We start from the raw sequence: 23,211 nt of genomic DNA on the forward strand, positions 1-23,211 counted from the left end.
GGAAAGAAAGACTGCACTCAGTGGAGTAAAGGGAGATCTGTTCCCATGGCTCATATGATTTGTTTGATAAATATATGACGACAGAAGGGAGGGAGGTAATTGGCTGGTTCAGAGCAGGGTTGGCAAGTGAAGCTACTTTGTCCATGAGGGAGCCAGAGCTCTGTAGGAACTAAACATTTTCTCTTAGACCAAAACAAAACCACCACCCCTCCCCCCCCAGCCCATCTTTCCCCTATTCTTGCACTTTTATGTAGTCTGGCACAGGGCTGGAGAAACGGCATCTTTCCCATGCTACAGAAATAGCCAAGGAACCATGTGAGCCTGATTGACAGAGGAGGGAAACAGCCAATAAGAGAAGGGACTTGGCTTCACACCCACCACCCACCCCTAGAATGAGAAAGGGCCGGCACCCGTCTGTCTCTTTACATTGCGTGCTTTTAAAAAATGGCTGGCAAGACAGCCAGATGCACTGGGCGGCTGGTATCTGGCTCTGTGGCGTTGTTAACTAAACTCAAGCAAAAATGCAGCATGGACTGTTTTAAATCCAGTGTCTGGATTTTCAGGGAATGAGCCTTTTGTTGTCTAAATCTACTTCCTCGCCTAAATAAAACAGAAGATTCCATACTACTGAAGTCAAAGAGTTAAACATGCCCCTAAACTGACCAATAGATTGAAGAGATGCTGACTTTAGAAGCTAGAGAAATTGTGTCTGTGTGTGTGTGTGTCTGTGTGTAAGGGCATTTGGAGCACTAGACCAGCAACTTACCATTCTGCTTGGAAGAAATTTGAACAGATGTATCCAAAAGAGACATATTGCCAAACACTAAGGATTGGATCCAGACTAACAGTGCAATCCAAACCCAAGATCTACCAAGATGAGGAAGCTTGGAATAAAACAAAACAAAACTACCTTCCTCCCCCAGCCCATCTTGGGCTGTCCTGGATGAACTGACATAACTCCTTCATCCTGGCTCAGCCAGGGCTATATTAACTCAGCTAGTGGAACTTAAACTGGCAGAATTTACACTAGTGTAAATCCCCAAAAAGGGCCATTCTGGAGGCATGGTGGGAGGAGAGACACCTGTTCCAAACACTGTTCAGCTCGGTCATGCGATCCAGAGCCCAATCCTCAAACCCGGACCCAAGCAAACCTGCCAGGTCATCAGGCAGTAGCCCCTCCTAGAGGCTTCTGAACAAAGTTTGGGATGGGGTAATTTATGCCCGTGTCAGCTACACTGGTTTCCTATAGTTAGGACTGCTCTGTTAGAGCTTAAAGTTCTGCCGGCAGAGCCCCAGCAGAGCCAGCAGCACCCTGCTTGAGTTGGGATGAGAGACATATGCTTGCATAGGTGTTGGGAAAGCTCAAGATCTGAATCCAAACTCTCTCATCCCAGCAGATCTTGGGTTTGGATTGCACTGATTGTCTTTATTCACCCCTGAGTAATCTGGACAGTCTAAAATGCAAATAACAAACAAGGCCACCAGTGGCCACACTACCACACAAGAAGCCTCCTCAGTTTCCAACCCCAAAGCCTTACCTCCCCCATGTCTCAGTTTTGTGCGTGAAATCGTGTTTTTGTTTTTCCTTTAAAAAAACAACCCTGTAATTAAACTATTAATAGTGAAAAAGGGAAAGGAAAGGAAAAGGAAACAAAGGCATTAAGTACCAATATTCAATTAATCAATTTAAAATATAGAAATGGAAACGGACTGCCTTCAAGTCAATCCTGACTTATGGCGACCCTATGGATGGGGTTTTCATGGTAAGCAGTATTCAGAGGGGGGTTACCATTGCCTTCCTCTGAGGCTGAGAGGCAGTGATTGGCCCAAGGTCACCCAGTGAGCTTCATGGCTGTGTGGGGATTCAAACCCTGGTCTCCCAGTCATAGTCCAACACACACACTGGCTCTCATATATAGAGGGGGAACTTAAAACTTAAAATAATGTTTTGATGTTTATGTTTTAATGGAGTAGGGTAGGATTCATCCTTCTATAATATTGCAGGATGAGCCCTTTTAGTAAATAATGTTGTTTTATTCTTTTGATGTTTTAAATCTTTGCATTTGTATGCTTTTTACAATGGGGGCAGAGCACTCCAAAGTATAGGAAGCCAGCAGAATTTATGCTGGTTTAGGTTAAGCCAGTGTAAATTATCCCTATTCCAGACTCCATTGAGCAGAGATACTGCCGGCTGAGGCTGCCCACCTGGCAGAAGGAAATTAGCCTTTAAAACCAATAATGCAGTGGCAAATTCAGAAGTGCAGGGTCCCTTCATGATAGTCATGCCATGCTCTCTCACAGCCATGCCCCCAGGATTCACCGTCTATTCTGAAATTACTGAATTACAGAACCAGAATAAAACTGCTATGTGCATACGTTCCCCCACCCCTGTTCAGTCTCTCTCTATGAGGGTTACATGTTGCCAGAAATGTTTTGATTTTAAGAACTCTGAAATAAAGCCGAATGTGCGTCTAGGATTTGGGAGGCCAAGGTACTTTTCCATGAAGCTCATTTCTCAATTACTCTACGAGCCATCAGCATGAAAGGGAAGCCATGTGTTAGCTACTGAGAAGAGTCTTCTCAGTGACTGACTCACCTCCTTTCACTCTGATTGACTCCAAGCAGCATGAAAGGACAAGGAAGCATGTTGTTAGCCAAGTGAGAAGACTCTTCTCAGTGGCTAATGTGCTCCCCTTTCATGCTGATTAGCTCGTACATAGGGACTGTGCTGGGGCCTGGCTCCCAAAAAAGTAAGACTGACAGAGCAGGCACACAAGTTCACCTGGTGTTTTCCTCACTGTGGTGAGATGTACTGTACTTCTGTTTAAATTTCTAAATCTGCGCCTCTACATATGTTATAAATTATCATATACAAATCATACGCAAATTGGTGTCCTCTTTTGTATTTCTTTTGGTGATGCAAGTCCTCTTTTTTGCCAAAGCATTGCTGGCCATCCTAGAGAAGCTGCAACTTCCTAGTCCCAGAAGTCAGAGCAAACACCCTCTCATATCCCCAAGCATGTGTCCCCGCCGGCATTCACATGGACAGAAGGGAGCAAGGCTCAGTTCTCCACTCTTCAGCAAGACATGGGGATATCCAACCCTTAAAGTGTTCTTGAAAGATTCATGTCCAGCCTATCCGGGATAATCTCAAAGGAAAGAAATACCAGAACTTTCCGAGACAGATTGTTCCATCGCTGAGTCGATGTTACAGTTGGGAATGTTTTCCTCATATTTTATCTAACAATACCTTCCTGCAATTCAAATCCCATTACTTCATTTCCTATCCTCCTGTGGACAGACTGAACAATACATACCCTTCAACATACCACAGGTAGAAATGGGCATCCCTATGTACATGTCATCTCACACCAAGGATCACTATACAGTAGGGCCCCACTCATACTGTGGGTTACGTTCTGGACCCCCGCTGAAAAGCAAAAACCACTGAAAAGCGGAACTCATTGAACAGAATGGTGTGCGACGCCCGAAAACCACCGCAAAAGCGGAACAAGCGCCTTTTGAGTGGGGCTTTAGTCTAACTGTGTCTAATTGAGACTGCTGCATTAGCTAAGCGCCGTGAAGTGAAGCGCTGTAAATCGGGGCCCTACTGTATAGAGCAGGATGTTGCTTGCTGCAGGTATAATGGTAGTTTGAATTCACTTTACCTGAAGTCCACACCCACTCTTTTATTTGTATATTTTATTGAGAATCGCGTTAAGGAAACTACCTTCTTAGTACACTATAAGGCATGCTGACTTATCCAGCACAATGTTAAGTACAAGTGCAACAGATTCCTATGCATATTTGCTCACAAGTAAGTCTCACTCTGTTTAATGGGGCTTACTCTCTATTACTCCCATTGAAGTATGTTTAGGGTTGCAGCCTTATGGGCTAAATGTAATGTGACATCATGCAATTAGCAATTTCATGAATGGTTTTTAGAGTAAATAGCAGACATGTTCCCCAGTCCAGATTAGGACCGTGATGGGGAGAGGGGCTTAGGTATTTTTAACCCTTTGCCCTCACTATGGTTCCAGTCCAGATCAGAACATATACACCCCAAACCCCCATACAATTACTATTTGCATTGGGAGGAAAGTTCTCACTTGCACCAAATCCATTGAATACAGGCACTGAATTAATTAAGCCAAATTAATGGCTGTCCATCTACCTATCCACCTATTTTGTGTTCTGCTCTCCCTTTAAGGTCTTTAAGATGGAAATATTTCCATTTTATCCTCACAACAACCTTGTGAGGTAGATTAAACTGAGTGCTGATGACTTGCCCAAGGCCACCCAGTAAGTTTTGGAGCATGCATCTCTTATTGTAGCCAGATTTGTGTATGCGATTCCACAATGGGGGAACTATACACATTCCCTTGTGCACAATGGAGAAACACATACAAATTCCTTGAGCAAATGAGCTGTTTAAATCAATCATTTTCCAACTAGTTTATATGAAAATTTAGCTACACAATGCATATCATATTACTCCAGGATGCTTGTTCATTCCTGGCTCTGTGACTCTTCCAGTATTTATAAGAATTTTCTTCCAGCTGCAGATAATTGTAATCAGATTGAGAAGAGTTTTATGCCATGAACTAAATATGCTCAATCCAATTTTAGCTGGCTTTGAGCCTTAGATCACTGGTAAAGTACATAGCTAAACATTATTAACTATTCAATTTAACTCTCCCACTGAAATCAGTAAGACTTCAAAGTGCTTAACTAAGGCTGGATCATGCCCATAGATGATTAATGTGTAGTCCTGGAATACGTGGGTAAGACCTGGGATCCTCCCCCTGCATACCGCCTCATTCCCCCTCTGAATAAACAAAAAATAAAGTTTACTGAAATGGTCCATAATCCAGCCCAAATCAATCATTTAAGACCCATTAGTCTCCATGGAAAAAAAGATGTTTGAGAAACTAATAATATTTAGCATTAACGGCAACAGCAAAGGGAAGATCAGGGTGGCCCCAGCCATTGGCCAGAGGACCCTCAGCAGCCAAGTGCCTGCTTACCCTCCCTTCCAGAGAGAACTCTTGTTGCAATGGTTTGTTGCTCTGCAGTTGCAGAGGCAAAGAGAAGGGCAGTCTGGTCCCAGGTAGCCATCACTTAAATATTTAAATATGTTAAATATCTGTGTAGTTGCTCAGAGCTTTGGGGATGAAACGGTATATCGATCAATTTTAACAATTTAGAGTTTGCAAAGGGCTTCATATACTAAATTTCAGTAATCCTTGAAACAGCATTGTAAAATAGGTCAGTACTTTTAGGAAGGTGCCTTACACTGAGTCAGACTAATGGTCCATCTAGCTCAGTACTGCCTGCACTGACTGGCAGAGGCTCTCCAGGATTTTGATCAGGATTTTCTTCCAGCCCTACCTGGAGATGCCAGGGACTGAACCTGGGACCTTCCGCATGCAAAGCAGATGCTCTACCACTGAGCTATGGGTCCTCCCTATATTACAAATGGCAGGTGAATGATAATTGGCCTGCATAGGACCACCTGGAATGCTGAACTAAAGTCCTTAGTTCACCCTCTTGACCACAATCTGTGCTCTCCTATTAGAGGTGGACTCAAGTGCTGCCTCCTTTTATCTCACAGACCAGTCCACTGCCACCGATCAGGAACACTGCTGTGATCAGGAACATTGCTCAGCTAGTGAAACTAATCAGAACAAAGGCAAAGTTGGGAGGTCAGGTGTCAAAAGATGGATGAAGACAGAACAACCCCAAACCAGGAAATCACTCAAGCAGATAGGGCAGTTGGCAATCTGTGCCAGAGTTCTGATTCTGTTTCTCAGAGATTATTTCTGATTCTCTACATTTCCAAATTTACACAATTCTTTCTATTTACACTATATTTCTGTGCCTTTTAAGGTTCTTTCTGTACAACTGAGACTTGGCTGAATGAAGCATCAGGGCTGGAATTTGGAAGATGGTTCCAGCTGGATATTTGGTAGAGAGCACCAATGAAGTACTGTATGGTAGACTGGGTGGTAGAAATGGTGGTGATATGCAATGATAGGATGGCCTGCTGAAGGAATCCAGTGCCTGACATTTAACAGCTGCCCTGCTGCGCCACTGATTCCCTAGTCCAGGTGGCTCAATTTGTTCCAGATATTAAGGACATCTGAACTTATGTGCACACAAGCCAGCTTTTTAGGGGTGGCATGGAACTTCATAACCTCCATGAAAACAATGGGTTGGCCCACATATGTGGTGTGCGCTGAAATATCTGCTCTGATCATTGGGACATATAAGGAAGACACCTGTCATGGGCAGACCTTTACCTTCTGAGGGATTGGTTGCGACTCTCCCATATTCCCACTAAATTGATAGCCCAGACCTACATGGGTCATATGTTCATGTGTAGAAGTTGCCCGTGCACTAACAAATACATGATTCATCTTGGCCAAGCCATAGCGTAATGGCCATTAAAAAAAAAGATTTCTCCTTAGCTAAATATTTTTTTTTTGTCAATAGGCACTAGTTGCTAGAAGACGTTTCTTCAAGTAGTCACTACAGGATGCACTTGTTTGCCAGGTTAGGGGCAAGACCAATGCTCTCCCTAGGAATTTGGAGCTAGAAAGCTGGAGAGTTGGAATGTAGTCAGTGAAAGACAGATGCTTTGCAGCTGACTGAGGAGGTCTCCAAGGGTATGATGTTTGCTTCTAGGGAATGGGCACTGTTTTAAAATCTAGCAGTGTCAGTTCCATGTACAAGCACTTAATATCCTGCTACTATAACATAAGTTAGGAAACCAGATGGGCAGATCTAGGTGGGCAGGGGGCCTCTGTCTTTAAAAAGCAATGTGCCAAGTTGTATGACAAACATGTCATATACTAAGGAAGGAATATATTTAGGTCTTGAACATCCTTTAAGAAATGGGTGGTTCCGCTCACCGATATTGCTGAACTCCAACCAACCATCAGCCCCAGCCAGCTTGGCCAGTGTTTAGGGATGATGGGAGTTGTAGTCCAGCAATATCTGTAGGGTCACATGTTAGGGAGCAATCTTAACTCCTGACTGGGGAGCAGCGGGGGCTGAATAGAGTGGAGGAGCCACTGCAGCATCTGAAGACCTGACACTTGTGCTGGCCAAAGCAGAAGGAGTGGCAGTATATTACCTAATTATTGCTATACCAGCTCCAGGCTGGCTCAGCAGAGAGGTCCCAGACAGGTGTTAGGATTGCTGTGCCTGTCATCCCAACTTTAAGACATTGCTTGTTTTTGGTGGCTATGGTTAAACTGTTTATAAGGAATGGGGCCTTACAGTGTTTTCTCACAATACACTGAAAATATTTAGTATAGATATTTGATTTTAAAATGATACTCTTCCGATTTCTGTCCATTTTTCAACCAGATGCACATAAATAACACTTGAAAGGCTCAAAGGTATTGTTGTGAGTTTGGGGGGTTGAGACAGATAATTCCTATGAGTCCCCTTCCAGCCTCTGATCTGGAATCCTGTGCCTAGGGTGAGAAACTCACTTTGCTGGTCAGATGAGTTTCTTTGTTAAGCTAATAGAGTAGCCAGGTGGGTTAACGGGTCTATCAGATGCCCATCAACTGGTGAATGGGCCAGGGAGATCCTTTTGGCATTGAAACTCTTCAGGAGAGCCTTCCCCCCCCTTCTGGGAGCAGAGGCTTTTGTTTTTCCGTGTGTCTTGGAAACACTGGGAACTAGAGGCAGGCAGAGAGACTGGCTCTCTGCACCATGGCTTTAGGATGCCTCCTGTAACCCTGATGGAAAAGCTGGATATTGGACTGCTGATACCTTGAACCCCTCCATCCTAAGCTCAGGTTGGAATATGTGTAAATAAATAAACCATATTTCATAAAGACACCACAGTCTCTGCTGACCTTCTTCCCAAGGAAACCAAACCCAGGGTGAGCGCAGGGACCCCTGGAGATCTCACAGCTCGGAGATTGGGGTGGTGCGCAACAATATTTTTAATAGTGTCAGGGGTGGAAATGCCCTATGTAAGAGTATATTTTGACTTTTTAATATGATTTTAATTAACACTTAATATATTTCTAAATTGGTACTTCATCTGTGTCCTAAGGATGGGGCAAGCTTGAAATTAATTCAAATCAAAAGTAAAAACCAAATTTGGCATCCATAATACCTAAATAATTAAATGATGTTTATTTGTTTTATTTATTTATTTATTGCACTTGTATACTGCCCCATAGCTGAAGCTCTCTGGGCGGTTTACAGCAATCAAAAACATTAAAACAAATATACAATTTAAACACATATTTTAAAAACAATTTAAAACACAATTTTAAATTTAAAACAATATAAAAACAATTTAAAACACATGCTAAAATGCCTGGGAGAAGAGGAAAGTCTTGACCTGGCACCGAAAAGATAACAGTGTTGGCTCCAGGCACACCTCGTTTCATACTATAATTCCCACATTACAGTAATGCGTCTCTGTATAGTCAGTATCCCCAAGTCTGAAAGATGCTTAGATCTCATCAGCTGTTTGAGCAAACTTAGCACATGTGATGGCATGCAATTAGATGCAATGCTTCTTCCTAGGTGCTAGGGTAGAGACATCACATGATATACTTGTGGATTCATGTGTGCTGATTAGGTCTTGGTGATGTTACATGGCAATTTTGTTTATATTGCTATATTTTCAACAAATATGTAATTGCATGCTTGAGATCATGCAAAAAAAAAAGGTTCTGTCAATCAGCACTTAGGGTGTTGAGCTGAACATGTTGAGTAAAGGCAAAATTTTGCAGCTGAATTTACGACGACTTTTTCTAGCACAATACCCTGAGGATTATAGGTAAAAGTTCCCATAAGATAAAATGGTAACATATCACTCTTCTCCCAACAGTTGTTAGGACAAAAACTTGTTTTACATTAAATGAAAATAGAGTTGCCATCAAATTTCACCCAAAGTGAAATTTTGCACCAAATGTTAAGGATCTTGCTAACGGGCAAAGCACCCCAACTTCAAGCAAACCCAAAAGAGGTTTCATAAGACTGGCACAATTTCTCAGGAAGGAGGTTCATCACATCCCTACCTGCATACCCAACAAAAATATGAATGCAGTTTAATCAAAGTGTGCATTCTGTCTTTCATCTGTCCTTTTGGCAGTGTGGAACTTGGAGAACTCTCTAAGCAGTTGTTGGCAAAGTTGCTAAAAACTGGAACTGGAGTTTCCAATGCATTCTGCCTACCATAAACTTTTGACGGAAGTTTGGAGACTCCTGCTCAGAAAAATTTACAAGGAAGGATGCAGGATAATTTCAACAAGGCTAGTGATATTTCTCAGGAGAGTTCTGCATATCCCAAATTGTGACACAGGAGAGAAGACCAAGGCAATGAACAAGGGGTATAATGAAGCTACTTCTGTGAATTCTGTTATATCTTTCTTAAGGGATTTTGGGCACAACCCATCAGAAAGCTCTCCCATGAAAGCCAACTGATATGAATGGGGATCTGCCCTCCTATTGATTTCAATGGGACATGTGCAGGAGAGATTCTTGATGGACTGTGCCTTTTATCATTGAGATGTGTTTTCCAGACCACATAGAACGTATCTAATGTGTTTACATTTAAATGCCAGAAATCTGCATATTTTTTCACCATATATACTGTGTACTATACTATATGTGTATTACAATTTCCAGAAGTTCAAATGCAATGAGTTGTATCCAGTTCTGCTAATGAAAATGGCTAAGTTAATTTTAATGGGTCTTACTTGGATACAACCTAATGAAATCAGTTATCATATCCAATTGGATCTGATGCTGGAGCAAGAAAACTTCATAGGCTATCTATTGCACTTGGATACAAAACAAAATTTAAGTCCAGAAAAAGTTGGAAGGTGAAAAGCTGCTGTCAGAAAGAATGCCACTTGTACAGTGTGTGCATCTTTTCAAACCATTTTTTGGGGAGGGAAGGCAAATATGGAGCTGGAAAGTAGGCAGAGAAAAAATTAAGGTCCCCACCCACCTCCTACAGGTTTGCTATTGAAGATTGTAGTCTGGGCAGCTGCTGATAATAAAACAAGCAAGCAAGCAAATCAGCCAAGAAACAACAAACCAACCTACTTGCCATTGTTGTTGTTATGTGCCTTTAAGTTGATCACGACTTATGGCGACCCTATGAATCAGTGACCTCCAACAGCATCTGTCATGAACCACCCTGTTCAGATCTTGTAAGTTCAGGTCTGTGGCTTCCTTTATGGAATCAATCCATCTCTTGTTTGGCCTTCCTCTTTTTCTACTCCCTGCTGTTTTTCCCAGCATTATTGTCTTTTCTAGTGAATCATGTCTTCTCATTATGTGTCCAAAGTATAATAACCTCAGTCTCCTCATTTTAGCTTCTAATGATAGTTCTGGTTTAATTTGTTCTAACACCCAATTATTTGTCTTTTTCGCAGTCCATGGTATCCGCAAAGCTCTCCTCCAACACCACATTTCAAATGAGTTGATTTCTCTCTTATCTGCTTTTTTCACTGTCCAACTTTCACATCCATACATAGAGATCGGGAATACCATGGTCTGAATGGTCCTGACTTTAGTGTTCAGTGATACATCTTTGCATTTGAGGACCTTTTCTAGTTCTCTCATAGCTGCCCTCCCCAGTCGTAGCCTTCTTCTGATTTCTTGACCATTGTCTCCATTTTGGTGAATGACTGTGGCAAGGTATTGATAATTCTTGACAAGTTCCATGTCCTCATTGTCAACTTTAACCTTACATAAATCTTCTGTTGACATTACTTTAGTCTTTTTGACGTTCAGCTGTAGTCCTGCTTTTGTGCTTTCCTCTTTAACTCTCATCAGCATTCATTTCCAATCATTGCTGGTTTCTGCTAGTAGTATGGTATTGTCTGTATATCTTAAATGATTGATATTTCTTCCTCCAGTTTTCACACCTCCTTCATCTTGGTCCAATTCCGCTTTCCATATATGTTCTGCATATAGATTAAACAAATAGGGTGATAAAATACACCCCTGTCTCATACCCGTTCCGATTGGGAGCCAATCAGTTTCTCCATATTCTGTCCTTATAGTAGCCTCTTGTGCAGAGTATAGGTTGCGCATCAGGACAATCAGATGCTGTGGCATCCCCATTTCTTTTAAAGCATTCCATAGTTTTTCATGATCTACACAATCAAAGGCTTTGCTGTCATCTATAAAGCACAGAGTGATTTTCTTCTGAAATTCCTTGGTCTGCTCCATTATCCAACGTATGTTTGCGATATGATCTCTGGTACCTCTTCCTTTTCTAAATCCAGCTTGGACATCTGGCATTTCTTGCTCCATATATGGTAAAAGCCTTTGTTGTAGAATTTTATTACTTTATTTGCATGGGATATTAAGGCAATAGTTCAATAATTACTGCATTCCCTGGGATCCCCTTTCTTTGGAATTGGGATATATATTGAACGCTTCCAGTGTGTGGACCATTGTTTAGTTTTCCATATTTGTTAATTTTTTGTCAAAATTTGGACAGATTCAGTCTCAGTAACTTGTAGCAACTCTATTGGTATGCCATCTGTTCCTGGTGATTTGTTTCTTCCAAGTATTTTAAGAGCAGCTTTCACCTCACATTCTAAAATTTCTGGTTCTTCATCATATGGTTCCTTCGTTTAAGAATTTGTCATCCTTGCATCTCTGTGAACAAATTTGTCATCCTTGCATTCTTCAGTGTATTGCTTCCATCTTCCTTTTATTTCATCTCGGTCAATCAGTGTGTTCCCCTGTTGATTATTCAACATCCCTATTCTTGTTTTAAATTTCTCTTTAATTTCTCTAATCTTTTGGAACAGGGCTCTTGTTCTACCTTTTTTGTTGTCCTCTTCTATTTCTATACAATAACTATTGTAATAGTTCTCTTTGTCCCTATATACTAGTCGCTGTATTGCATTTAGGGTTCTAACCATGTTTCTATCTTCTTTTGCTTTTGCTTTCCTTCTTTCTTTAACCATTTTAAGAGTTTGTTCAGTCATCAGTTGAGGTCTTTCTCTTCTTAACTAGAGGTATTGTCTTTTTGCATTCTTCCCTAATGTCTCTGACTTCAGTCCATAGTTCTTCTGGTTCTCTATCAACTAAGCTTAAAGCCTCAAATCTGTTCCTTATTTGATCTTTATATTCTTCTGGGATGTTATTTAAATTGTATTTTGGCATTATGATTGGTTTGTTCTTCTTCTTTAGCTTTACTCTGATTTTCGATATTATCAGTTCATGATCTGTACTGCAGTCTGCTCCTGATCTTGTTTTTGCAGAAAGTATGGAACTTCTCCATCTTCTGCTACCAATTATATAATCAAATTGATGCCTGTATTGACCATTTGGTGATGTCTCTTGGAAGTGGGGCTAAAGCAACTCCTGTTTGGGTTCTTTTGTTTGTATTCCAGAAGGAAGATTGAGTTAGGGTCCTCCAGCTGGCTAGGCTTGCCTATATTTACCTGTGCTGTTCTCTACCTAACTTCCTTCCGTTGTAAACTGATATGCTCAGGGAAGCTGACTTGCCCCTCCTTCCTATGTCATTTTGTAGAGAGGAGACATCTCTGTCTTTGTTCTCTCTCTTAAGCCCTAAGGGCAATACCCAAGTCTGGGCATTGTGCCTCCAACTTAGTTAGGTGGAACTAGGTATACCTTTCCTATCTACTATGTATTTCTATAAAAGAAGTAGCTTTTCTTATTTTACTAAGTCTTAAGTCTCAGTGATCTAAATGCAGGGTAAAAGCCTGCTGCTTAGGTAAATACACACACTGGTACACACACAGCTCAGACCGCTGAGGATCTCTGCATATATATATATATATATATATATATATATATATATATATATACACACACATTTCCATAACAATGTCCATGATATATATACACATTTCCATAACAATGTCCATGTCTAGTCATCTTTTCGGTTGCTCAAAAAATGTGTTTGCAAGAAACAAATTATTGGTCTCTTTCCTGCTTCATTTCTATATCCTACGCCTCATTTCCCCACAATTTCTAGTTCTCCTCTGTTCCCTACTTTTGCATTCCAGTCCCCCATGATTATCAGAACATCTTGTTTTGGTGTGTGATCAATTTCTTCCTGTACTTCTGAATAAAAGTGGGCAGATTTCAGGAGGTACATTTAGCATTGTGAGCTCTGGAATTTGTTTTGAGGATCAGAACAGAATGACATCCATAGTACTTTTTAACAAAAAATTATTCATGGTGAACACCCACCTTTTCTTCATTTCCACGGTTTATATTTTTTGGGGGGTGTAATTTTTGTATTGTCATAGTTAAACAGTCGGAAGTAAGAGATCCCTGCTAGCCAGCCTGTTGGAGATCATCCAGACCCCAATCCACCTTCTACCGACCCTGATTTATGTAATGTGCGGTTTGAATCTGATACAGTCCTAAGGCTGCAATCCTATCCAAACGCAGTGGGACGAGATGCACAGAAACGGACGAGCATAGTGGCTTTGCGGAAGGAAAGTAGATGGGAAACCAGGCAGAATTGGAGATCCTGCCACTTTCAGATAAGGAGGGAAGGAAGATCCGATCAAGGATCTCCTACATCGAGCCTGGTTCGGTCCAAAAGCAAGCTTTCGCCCCTGTATCTACGTCCAAGCTTCGGAAGTCTCTATAAGGTCAAACGCAGCGGAGTCACTAGCGGGAGTGCGGGGGGGGTGCTGACCTCCGGTACGCGCCCTCCCAGGGGCATGGACAGGGGTGGGCGGCTGTGCATGCGTGCGCGAGCGCTCACCACACGCTCCAGGCTGACGGTGGAAGGCCCGTCCAGGCTTCACCGCCAGCGAGCAGGCGCCTGCTTTCGGCGCGCACCAGACCGGGTGCCGGGGGGGCAGCGGCGTCACTAGCGGGAGTGCGGGGGGGTGCGGCTCTGGGTGTCACCCCCCTCATGGTGTCACCCGGGTGCGATCCGCAGCCCCCGCACCCCGGTTGTGACGCCCCTCGTCAAACGCTTTACACTTGACATCGAATTCAGTTCTCAGGTAGTTGTGTCCTTGTACCCATTTCCTCAGAAGCTGGTTTCAGGTTTGCAAGGCATAGTATAGCTGCTTTCTTCTCCACTTTCAAAGCAACTCATGCTGTCCGAAACTACAGCAAAAGCACAGGAGAGAGCAAACCAGAAACGTTTCAACACAGCTCCCTTGAGCCGCCTGTCCGCCTCGGCCAGCCACTTTTTCTCGGACCCCTCCTCCCCTCACTTCTCCTTCGAGCCAATAGATGCTGAGCTTCATTTGCATATTTCTATAAGGCGCTGGGTTGGTCGGGGGGCCAAGCGCGAGAGGATTGCCTTCCTGCGATTCCGAGGGAAGCCTTTGCACTTTTTCTTTTCTTTTTTTGCACTCAACTTTCGGGAAGTTTCCCGCACTGACGGCTCCCGCTGCCTTGCGCTCGCTTAGCTTAGATCCGGCCGGTCGTATCGTCTCTCGAGCAATGGACAGGCGAGCTCTACTGGCAGCCCTGTGTATCTGGAGCCACTACCTCGTCGCTCTTTGCGCAGACCTCACCACCCAGAGCAGGCTTGCCGCCGCCGCCGCCGGCACCTCGGTCCCAAGTAAGTCCGGACCCGCGCGCGCCCAAAGGGTAACACAAACACGCGCCAAGCGCAGAGACGGCGCCGGGGGGGGGAGAAGCCCCCCCCACCGAGAAGCTCGCCTACCACCAAGTATATTTTGCCCACATAGAAATATACTTTGCCCCTTTTGTGCCCCCCCCTTTATTTGATTTTCTGGTGCCGCTGCTGGCAAAGCCCTGCCGGAGTTGGCGGGAAGAGGAGAAAAGCAGCATTGCCTGCCCGGAGCCTCTTGCTATAGACTTGCACAGCGACAAGAGGACGGGAACGGGGGGAGGGAGAGACAGCGGCGGCGGGACAAGTGACAGGTAGACGCGTAGAGCTGAGGGAGGGCGAAGGGAACCCGTCTGGGAGGCTGAGGAGGGAGAAGGCGGGAGGACAAGGAACCAGCAGGGAAGCCTGAGGGCGCTGGTCGAGCAGAACTAAAGCGCGGGGCTCGCCGCCTCCAGGGCATCACTTGCGGCGGCGGGAGAGAGCAGAACACTGACAGGGCAGCCCCAGGCACGTTCACGCGGGAGGAATCCCCGCTGACTTCAAGTGGGCATGGGAGGGAGGCCTTAGGCGGTCAGTGGAATGAGGGGAAGCAGCCTGGCCAGTGGGCTGCGGGGTGCGTGCGCGCGTCCGGAGAAGTTCACCTCTGAGTACGGCAGGGCAAAGATACGTGCTGAGTCTTAGGAGCCCCGAGGGCAAGCCATGACCCTGCAAGCCACTAGCCACGCATGGGGCGCGGGATGAGGGCTGTGTGCGACTACCACAACCTTCCTTTTTGTGTGTGCTGCCTGCCTGGGACTGCAGAAGCAGGTGCGTTGTGCAGTAGTTGCCCGGCCCCACTGGGGTTTCTTGGTGGTAAGGTACTGCCGGGAACATCCTTGGGGTGGGTGGGTTACGGTTGGTCCCCTCGGCGCAGGTTTGTCCTCCCGGGCCGCGTATGGAGAGGGGCGGAGCTTAGGGAAGACCCAAAGTGGACGGGCTAAAAACAACAAGAGGAATTAGGGTGGTGGGGTGGGGAGAAGCGGCTTTGGAGGCACAGAAGAGTTTTGGGTAGAGAAGGCCGCCGGCTCAGGGGCGCGTAAGCGGCTTGGCGGGTCCTTTCGCAGCTTGACGCGCTGTTGCGTTTGAGGGGAGGGAGAAAGAAGCGATAAAAAGAAGGGCACCGAGGGCTTGGTGGGGCTTGGCGCCCACGTCGGCGAGGCAGACTCAGTGGCCCAGGGCGCGGGAGCTCCGGAGCGCGTGCCCACAAGGCAAAGGCTTCTTTCTTTCTTTCTTTCTTTCTTTCTTTCTTTCATTCATTCATTCATTCATTCATTCGTTTGATTGTGGCTTCTGCGCTTCCTCGTGTCAGTCCCGCCGCGTAAAGAGTAAGCAAGGCAGCTCCCCCGGCATCCATGCGCTCTGGGGGAGTGTGCTGGGCGGGGAAGGGGCCAGCCGGCTGCCTGCCGCTCTTGGTGACCGCTAGTAACTCCTCCGCCGGCTAGCCCAGGAATGCCTGGAACGTGGGCCAAGGTCACCCTGGTTCAAGGGCTGCTGGGAGCTGGTGCAGGCAGCCCTGCCTTGGGGGGAAGCGGGAGATAGTATAGCGCTGAGGGAGAGCGGCCAGTGTGTGGTTCAGCTTCCCTGCCCGGGAAAACCTGGCTGGTATGCGCCCTGGAGGATGAAAGCGCCAGGCAAGAGAGGGGGAAGGAAGTGCGCTGTTTCCTGAATGTTTTGCTTTTCACAGAGTACATATATAAATAGCACGTTGGAAGCCAGTCATTTGATGCTCATGCACGTGCGTTTATATACATGTGCACATTGGAAGCAAGATATCCCCCCCCCCAGAATCCACTCATAGAGAGCCAGGGAGAAAGCTGATTCATGGAGGATGGCAGAGAGAGATTTACCATAGGAACTGGCCATTCAAGGATGATGGGCAGTGGCAAAACTCTGCCCTCACATCATCCTCAAAAAAAAAAAAAAAAGCTTGGCAGAGCATTGTCAAAAGGCTTATCAAAGGGCAATAGGCACATTGCGGAATTTGCTCCCACAAGATGCAGTAATGGCCACCAGCTTGGATGGCTTTAAAAGAAGATTAGACAAATTCATGGAGAACAGGGCTATCAATGGCTACTAGCCATGCCACCCTAGTCAGAGGCAGCATGCTTCTGAAAACCAGTTGCTGGAAGCCTCAGGAGGGGAGAGTGTTCTTGCACTCGGGTCCTGCTTGTGGGCTTCCCCCAGGCACCTGGTTGGCCACTGTGAGAACAGGATGCTGGACTAGATGGGCCACTAGCCTGATCCAGCAGGCTCTTCTTATGTTCTTATGTTGTCCCTATATGCCAAGAACACACACACACACACACACACACACACACACACACACACACACACACACACACACACACACACACTCCTTGGGGAGAATTTGGTGATGTTTATAAAAAGTTGTAAAGTTGCTAGAGTTGTTGGAAGTCCAGAGTTGTCTGTCAGTTTCAGGGTGCTTTTCAGGAAAGAACTTGGGAACTGTCAGTTTCACCATGGCAAGAGATTGGATGATAAAGGAAGGGCCCTAGCTCGGTGGAGCACCTGCTTTGCATGCAGAAGATCCCAGGTTCAATCCCCAGCATCTCCAGGTAGGGCTGGGAGATATTCCCTCTCTGTTCTGTTATAGTTTATTTCTAGGCCACCTTTTGGGCAAAAAGGCCCCCAGGAGGCTTACACACAAATAGAAAAACACAAATAAAAACACCACAATTTACAAAAATTCAAGCCAACAAAATCCTAGCATTTCTAAAAAGCGACAGCAGCTAAAAACCAAAGGCATTCATCTTCCTGGTAAAGGACAGTCCCCAGAGAAATGTCACTAAGAGCAGGGGTGAGGGGGCAAAGCAGGTGGACAAGCTTGCCCCTTGATGGCCCCAGCACAGTGGCACCCCTGCAGCAATCTGGAATCCTGGAGAGCCACTGCCAGTCAGTGTGGGCAATACTGAGCTAGATGGGCCATTGGCCTGACTCAGTATAAGGCAGCTTCCCATTTTCCTGTGATGGTGCCAACACTGGAGCTGTGGCGGGCTGCTTTCCTCTTTGCATTGATACTAAATAAAGCACAGTCACTACTGAACAGAGTTAATGCTTGCTAGGATAGAAAATCACTTTTTTCTTGTCATCTGAAAGCAACCTTTATTACCATAGTAGGTTATCAACTAGTAAAGTGTCATTAACATTCAACCAGGTTGAGCATGATATTCAGGTTTACTTATTACAGATTAGTCACCCCTTGACCACATTTCAGCTATTTCATGTTAATTAATTGTGCAATATTTTACTCTGATTTTATGGCTGCAGGTGCAAAATGGCAGGATTCATGTGCTTTTAACAGATTTGTGATTGGGAGAAACGTATTAAGTTCTTCCGTCCCTAAATCTGCATATTCTGAAGTCAAGGTTTGCCCTATAGTTATAGGTCATGGTTGAGGAGAGACCTGAACCAGATTCCTGGGTTCAGACAACACACAAGCCAGACCATGGCTTAGCCGCTGGGCCACACTGACCTGAAAAATCCTAGGAAGGAGCAAAGCTGGTGCACACTCCTCTCTGGGACCCAGCACATTAGCATGGTAATGGTAAACCATGTGAACCAGGTCCATAGTTTGAGCAAAGTTGACTCTTTCAGAGTTTCTGCTTCATGCATCTTTGTGAATAGCATTAGCAGGCATGTCCTGCTCAAGTTTGTGTTCTACTACTAACAGCTGGAACACCAGCATTGTAGGCCAACACTGTAAATCTAGAGAACAATGCAGATAGAATACTCTTTCCCATATTGTTATGTCCAATATACTTCACCAGCATAATTTTAAGCCACCATACTGAGGTGGGCAGAACAGGACCACACAGCAGCAGCTTCTTATGTTCTGTGCTAAGCTGTGAAAGCATACATTTCTAAAATGCAGAAAATGAGAAGAATGGCAATGAGAATTCTTCAGTGAAGTACAAAAAATTACGCAAAGCTTTTCATAATCCCCCTTGCAAAATATCTCACTTGGACCCAACTTAAGCACCCATTCCTCAAAGATTAGGTTTGGTTCTAGTTCAACAGTGGGAGTAATTGTGTGGGCTTTTGTTCCTAATCAGTGGACCGGTGTGTTTGTAGCATTCCATCCATCCACTAGTGATCATAGAAGTAGATTCACAGAAATCTCTTATTTTATGAGTGTTAAATAAGCTCTGTCCTAGTGTGTTAGATAGTTAAGTAAGTTATACTGCAGGAAGTTAAGAGTATGGCATATTTTAAATATATATTTTTACTTCCAATAAACATATTTTCAGTTTTACTGACAAGAGACTTTGCAGGTCACATAACTTTTTTTACTGTGGATTGTGAAGTTATGCAAAAACTCTGGCCAATAACTTAATATGACTGATGACTGATGTCAGTTAACAGCAGAATTACAACTCCTTATCTGCAGCAGAACCAGTTTCTGGAATACGCTGTTTGTGTAAATGCTAATATTTGCAAATTGTAAGTATTGCTACTTGTATAAATTGCATTAATTTGGACTTATCCATGTGCATAAAGTCCAATAAATGCTGCTGCTCATGTGTTCAGTTGATATGAATGATGGTTGCATTGTTTCATAGAACATGCTCTTTCTCTGATCTTAAACTAGCAGACTTCTTTTCAATTCTACTGGTCAGTGCAAGCTGCCCTCCTGGGGTTAATAAATAGCAGCTTCAGGGGTAGAGGATATGGTTCATTGGAAAAAGTTAACGCCTTCCCTGATTGGAAGTCCTGATTGGGCCTCCTAATGTTTGGTATTACAATTTACAACAACAACAACAACATGCTAATACAAGCAATGTGTTTAGTGTTGCATGTAGGTTGAGCCTGGTTTTAACAGTTACTAGCATTCCGAGAAGTAATTGCACTTCGTGGTAGGAGGAAATGTCTCATTCACCTTTACTTGGTGCGTAGACTGTTTGTGGGTCTTTGCTACGTATACTTAGCTAGCAGGCAGTAGTTCAAATGAAACAGCTTCACTTTTCATGCCAATGTGTCTTGCTAGGCACAAATGGGTAGAAGCTTTATGTTTATGAAATAATGTTAACACATTGGAGATGTATAGTAGCTAAATATTGAAAGAGAAAGGTATAAATAAAATGCAGACATGGAGTTCTTGTTTGTTTTCCTGTTTGGAACAAGAGCCTTTCATGCCAAAAGTCTATTATGGGTTTCCTGTATGTATTCTGTATAGTTGAAAGCTCTTTTTATCCCGTTCAGAACTTTGTTGATTCATCACTGAGTGGAGCACCAAAGAGTTTATGCTTTAACTTAAGGGCCATTCAGCCATGAGGCCTTTCCTTTTATTGGTGGGTAATATGAATATTTATTACCTAGCAACTCTGTGATAAACCTAAAGATGTACTTAAAAATTGGCAATAGGTTGAGGAGATACAGCCTTTGTGCTGCAATGGTACTGTAAGGAATGCTCTTTGAAATTTAAAACAGATGTAAAAACTACCATAAAATATTCTAAGCAGTAACACAAACTAACACCAGCCAGCTTTAAAAAAAAAGTGCATCATTCAATAGCATAAATTCTTCATGTAGTGGCAGAAGGTGTAGAAAATGAGGGAATAAAATGCATGTCTCTTGGAAGGGAGCTCCATGAAGATGGCAATGAGCTTTAGCAGGATGAAAGACATTATGTGAAATAAAGAAATGGAACTTCATTCTAAAACGTATATAGTCCAAATAAACGCACAGTATGGTAAGTGCAATCCTAGTTGCATAACAACATTTTCCTTCAGAGGCAGGGGAGCCAAAGAGTCATAGATTCCATTTGAGAATAATTTCCACAAAAACAAATAAGCTTTAATTACTTCCTTTACTTCCTTCCTGCTACACACACCTTTTAGCCTTTCTGGCACCATTGTGCAGGAGCCAGTGAGACAAAGTTCTCCTGATTTCAAACTGAGGAATATGGTGCTGGACTCATTTTGCAAACATACCTATGCTGAACTTTCATATTGTAATACGTTCTTTGAAAATGGTGGCATGCCTTCAACTATTATTAGTTTATTAAGGTAACTGTTAGGGGACCATTGGCTTGCTCGGATATGTTGGGCCAATTTATCAGCCTGATTTAATTCTGGCTCGGAATAGTAGCAAACAAAGCTGACTTAGGAGGACGCCAAGAGAAATATTTATCCCCCCCCCAAAACAAAACAAAACAAAACCCCTCAGCTTGGTAAACAACGAACGAACTTTACAACTCACTGGTATAATTTATGAACTGTGGCTTAATTAAGACATCTTCCAATACAAACTGAGCCTACAAGCTGCCCTTTGTACCAGAGTTCTGCTTACGGGAAGAGAGCGTATTTAAAGATCTCTACTTAAGCTACTTAAGCTACAAACTGATGGTTTTTACAAGGAAAAAATGCAAGGAAATGGGCATTGTCCCTGAAGATGAGATATTCTCTCCAATAACCTCTCAAACTAAAATAACTCATTTTTTTTCTACACAAACGGAAGCGACCCAAGTCTTGCCTGCACCTTTAAGTAACCTTAAGACTACTCCACAACATCTAAGCCCCCACGAATGGTCATTAGACCGGCAACTAACAACTAGACCTTTCAAAGAAAATTCACATGTCAGAAGCCTAGCAGAAGAACTACAAGATGCGGGCCTTAATTGCTCATTAACATCAAGGGCAGAAGATCTTCCATCAGAAATAGTTATTAGCGACCCGATAGAGGAATTCCAGGAATCAAGAGTCTCTGATAACTACATTAAAAACAACTCTATCCTGAATAAGGAAAATCTTGGTCTCAGTTTACTCTCTCTAGGATGGGGCAGGGCAGTAACTGAGGAACTAGGCTTAATAAAGTCGTATATTACGGAAACAAATAGCCTATTAACCACCTTAATTAAGTCTATGGGGACTCTCCTCCCTGATCAAGACAAACCCACTAACAGTTTTCAAAACAAGGATACTCTGAAACAGAAACCCAGGATGAGGTCTAAGGCAAAGGGCTCCAAGAGAACATGTCCAGATAACCGAAAAAAGGAAAGACTGAAAAAATCTAAAAATGTTAAAAACTCCAAACTGATTTCAAATAGAAAAATGAACTTTAAACCTCTTTTTAAACTACTGGATACTCCATCTAAAACTCACCAATTACCACCTGAAGGTGAAAACTCATCACCAAGAGTAAGCCCCACAAGTTCGACACATATAAGCACCACTGTAGGAAACGACAAAGCTGTAGCTAGTCTGGTCCCAGAGCTATCACCCAGTGGAATCAACGCCAAAGATACTACTAACTTGCAACAAAAACATCACTTCTCCCCAAATAATCGCAATGACTGGAACTGGGACCTACAACTACAAAAAGAAAAATTAGTGGTATCTCTCTCAGTAACAACGTTGGATCGATGGAGGACTACTTCAATAAGACAATGCTTCGATACTTGCCTACAGACCCTTCTACCAGATATCCGGTATAAAACTTACATTAAACACGTGACCTACCTATTTTCTGCGGAGCCAGATAAGCGTGCCATTTTTACCTTACATTCGCCACATTTGGCTGACCGTATTTACAAGCTCAAGGGAGATCTCCTTGCAATTGGCATTTCATTGCAACGCTATTTTGTAAATAAGGCTCCACCTAAGCCACTGTGCAGACATTTCTCCTCACACACAAAGACTAAGATGCATCGAATTCAGACAACCCCTAGGGGGCTGAATAGCCAAGGACAACAAATTACTCCTACCGGACAAAGCCATTGCCAATATCGACATAGAAATGCTGCCCTGGAGCGTCGGAATTTGAGGCAAGAAGGACTTGTCCCAGAAGAACACTTCCTTATGGAATCGTACGAGCGCTTACCGAAACCCGATCAAGACGACATAATTTTCAGTTTGGTCAACCTCATACATAATCTAATGAAGCAAAGCTCCAAGACAAATGAAGATAATTATTCCCCAGACCAGATGCTAATCCCAAATAACCTAAAAGCCCCCTCTCTTAAAAACCTAACTCAACAACTTTTACCACAACATTCGACCTCCAATAGGGAAATTAACTCCTCTCCATCTGGAAGACAGTGGAGACCCTTCAGCCCACAACCTAGGGAAGTAGTCCCAGACCAAGAGAAGCCACCAACAGAACCCACTTGGTTAGAGATGCGAATGCTACAACCGGAAGAAATGGGATCCCCGGTCCAAAACCAAACTATTAATCCTGACCCCTCCAACATTACCAACATATAGAGTCTCGTCCAATGTGAGTACACTTACGCCAACAGTGAATATTATAACCCCATGCCCATGACAACAGCCAAGAACAATAGACAATGCAAACAATCTAATAATTTTATCTAGCCATTGCAAAAGTGATAAACCCTTGGACACCTCCCAAAAGGACTCCCTTATATCTATAATATCGTGGAATATAGCTGGCTGGAAAAACAAAATACTGGACTTGGCTCTAATGCAATTTTTACAATCTTTTGAAATTATTCTTTTGCAGGAAACGTGGCTAACACCAGGAGAGCCTATTGAACTTAGAGGGTATAAAACTTGGCTAAAACCAGCCATTAAAATCTCATCTAAGGGTAGAGCTAAGGGTGGCATAGCCAC

The 23,211-nt window shown here is 43.7% G+C and overlaps 1 protein-coding gene across 2 annotated transcripts in view; it reads left to right on the forward strand.

Annotated features, from left to right (window-relative positions):
- Positions 1–14,052: 14,052 nt before the first annotated feature.
- LPL (lipoprotein lipase) overlaps positions 14,053–23,211 on the forward strand; it is a 32,310-nt gene continuing 23,151 nt past the window's right edge. For both annotated transcript variants that reach the window (XM_061633474.1, XM_061633463.1), the window contains exon 1: positions 14,053–14,569. In XM_061633474.1, the coding sequence (XP_061489458.1) occupies positions 14,449–14,569 (121 nt within the window). In that variant the 5' untranslated portion in view covers positions 14,053–14,448. The remainder of the gene's footprint in view (positions 14,570–23,211) is intronic.

The sequence above is a fragment of the Rhineura floridana genome, chromosome 1, assembly GCF_030035675.1.
Source record: "Rhineura floridana isolate rRhiFlo1 chromosome 1, rRhiFlo1.hap2, whole genome shotgun sequence".
NCBI lineage: Eukaryota > Metazoa > Chordata > Lepidosauria > Squamata > Rhineuridae > Rhineura > Rhineura floridana.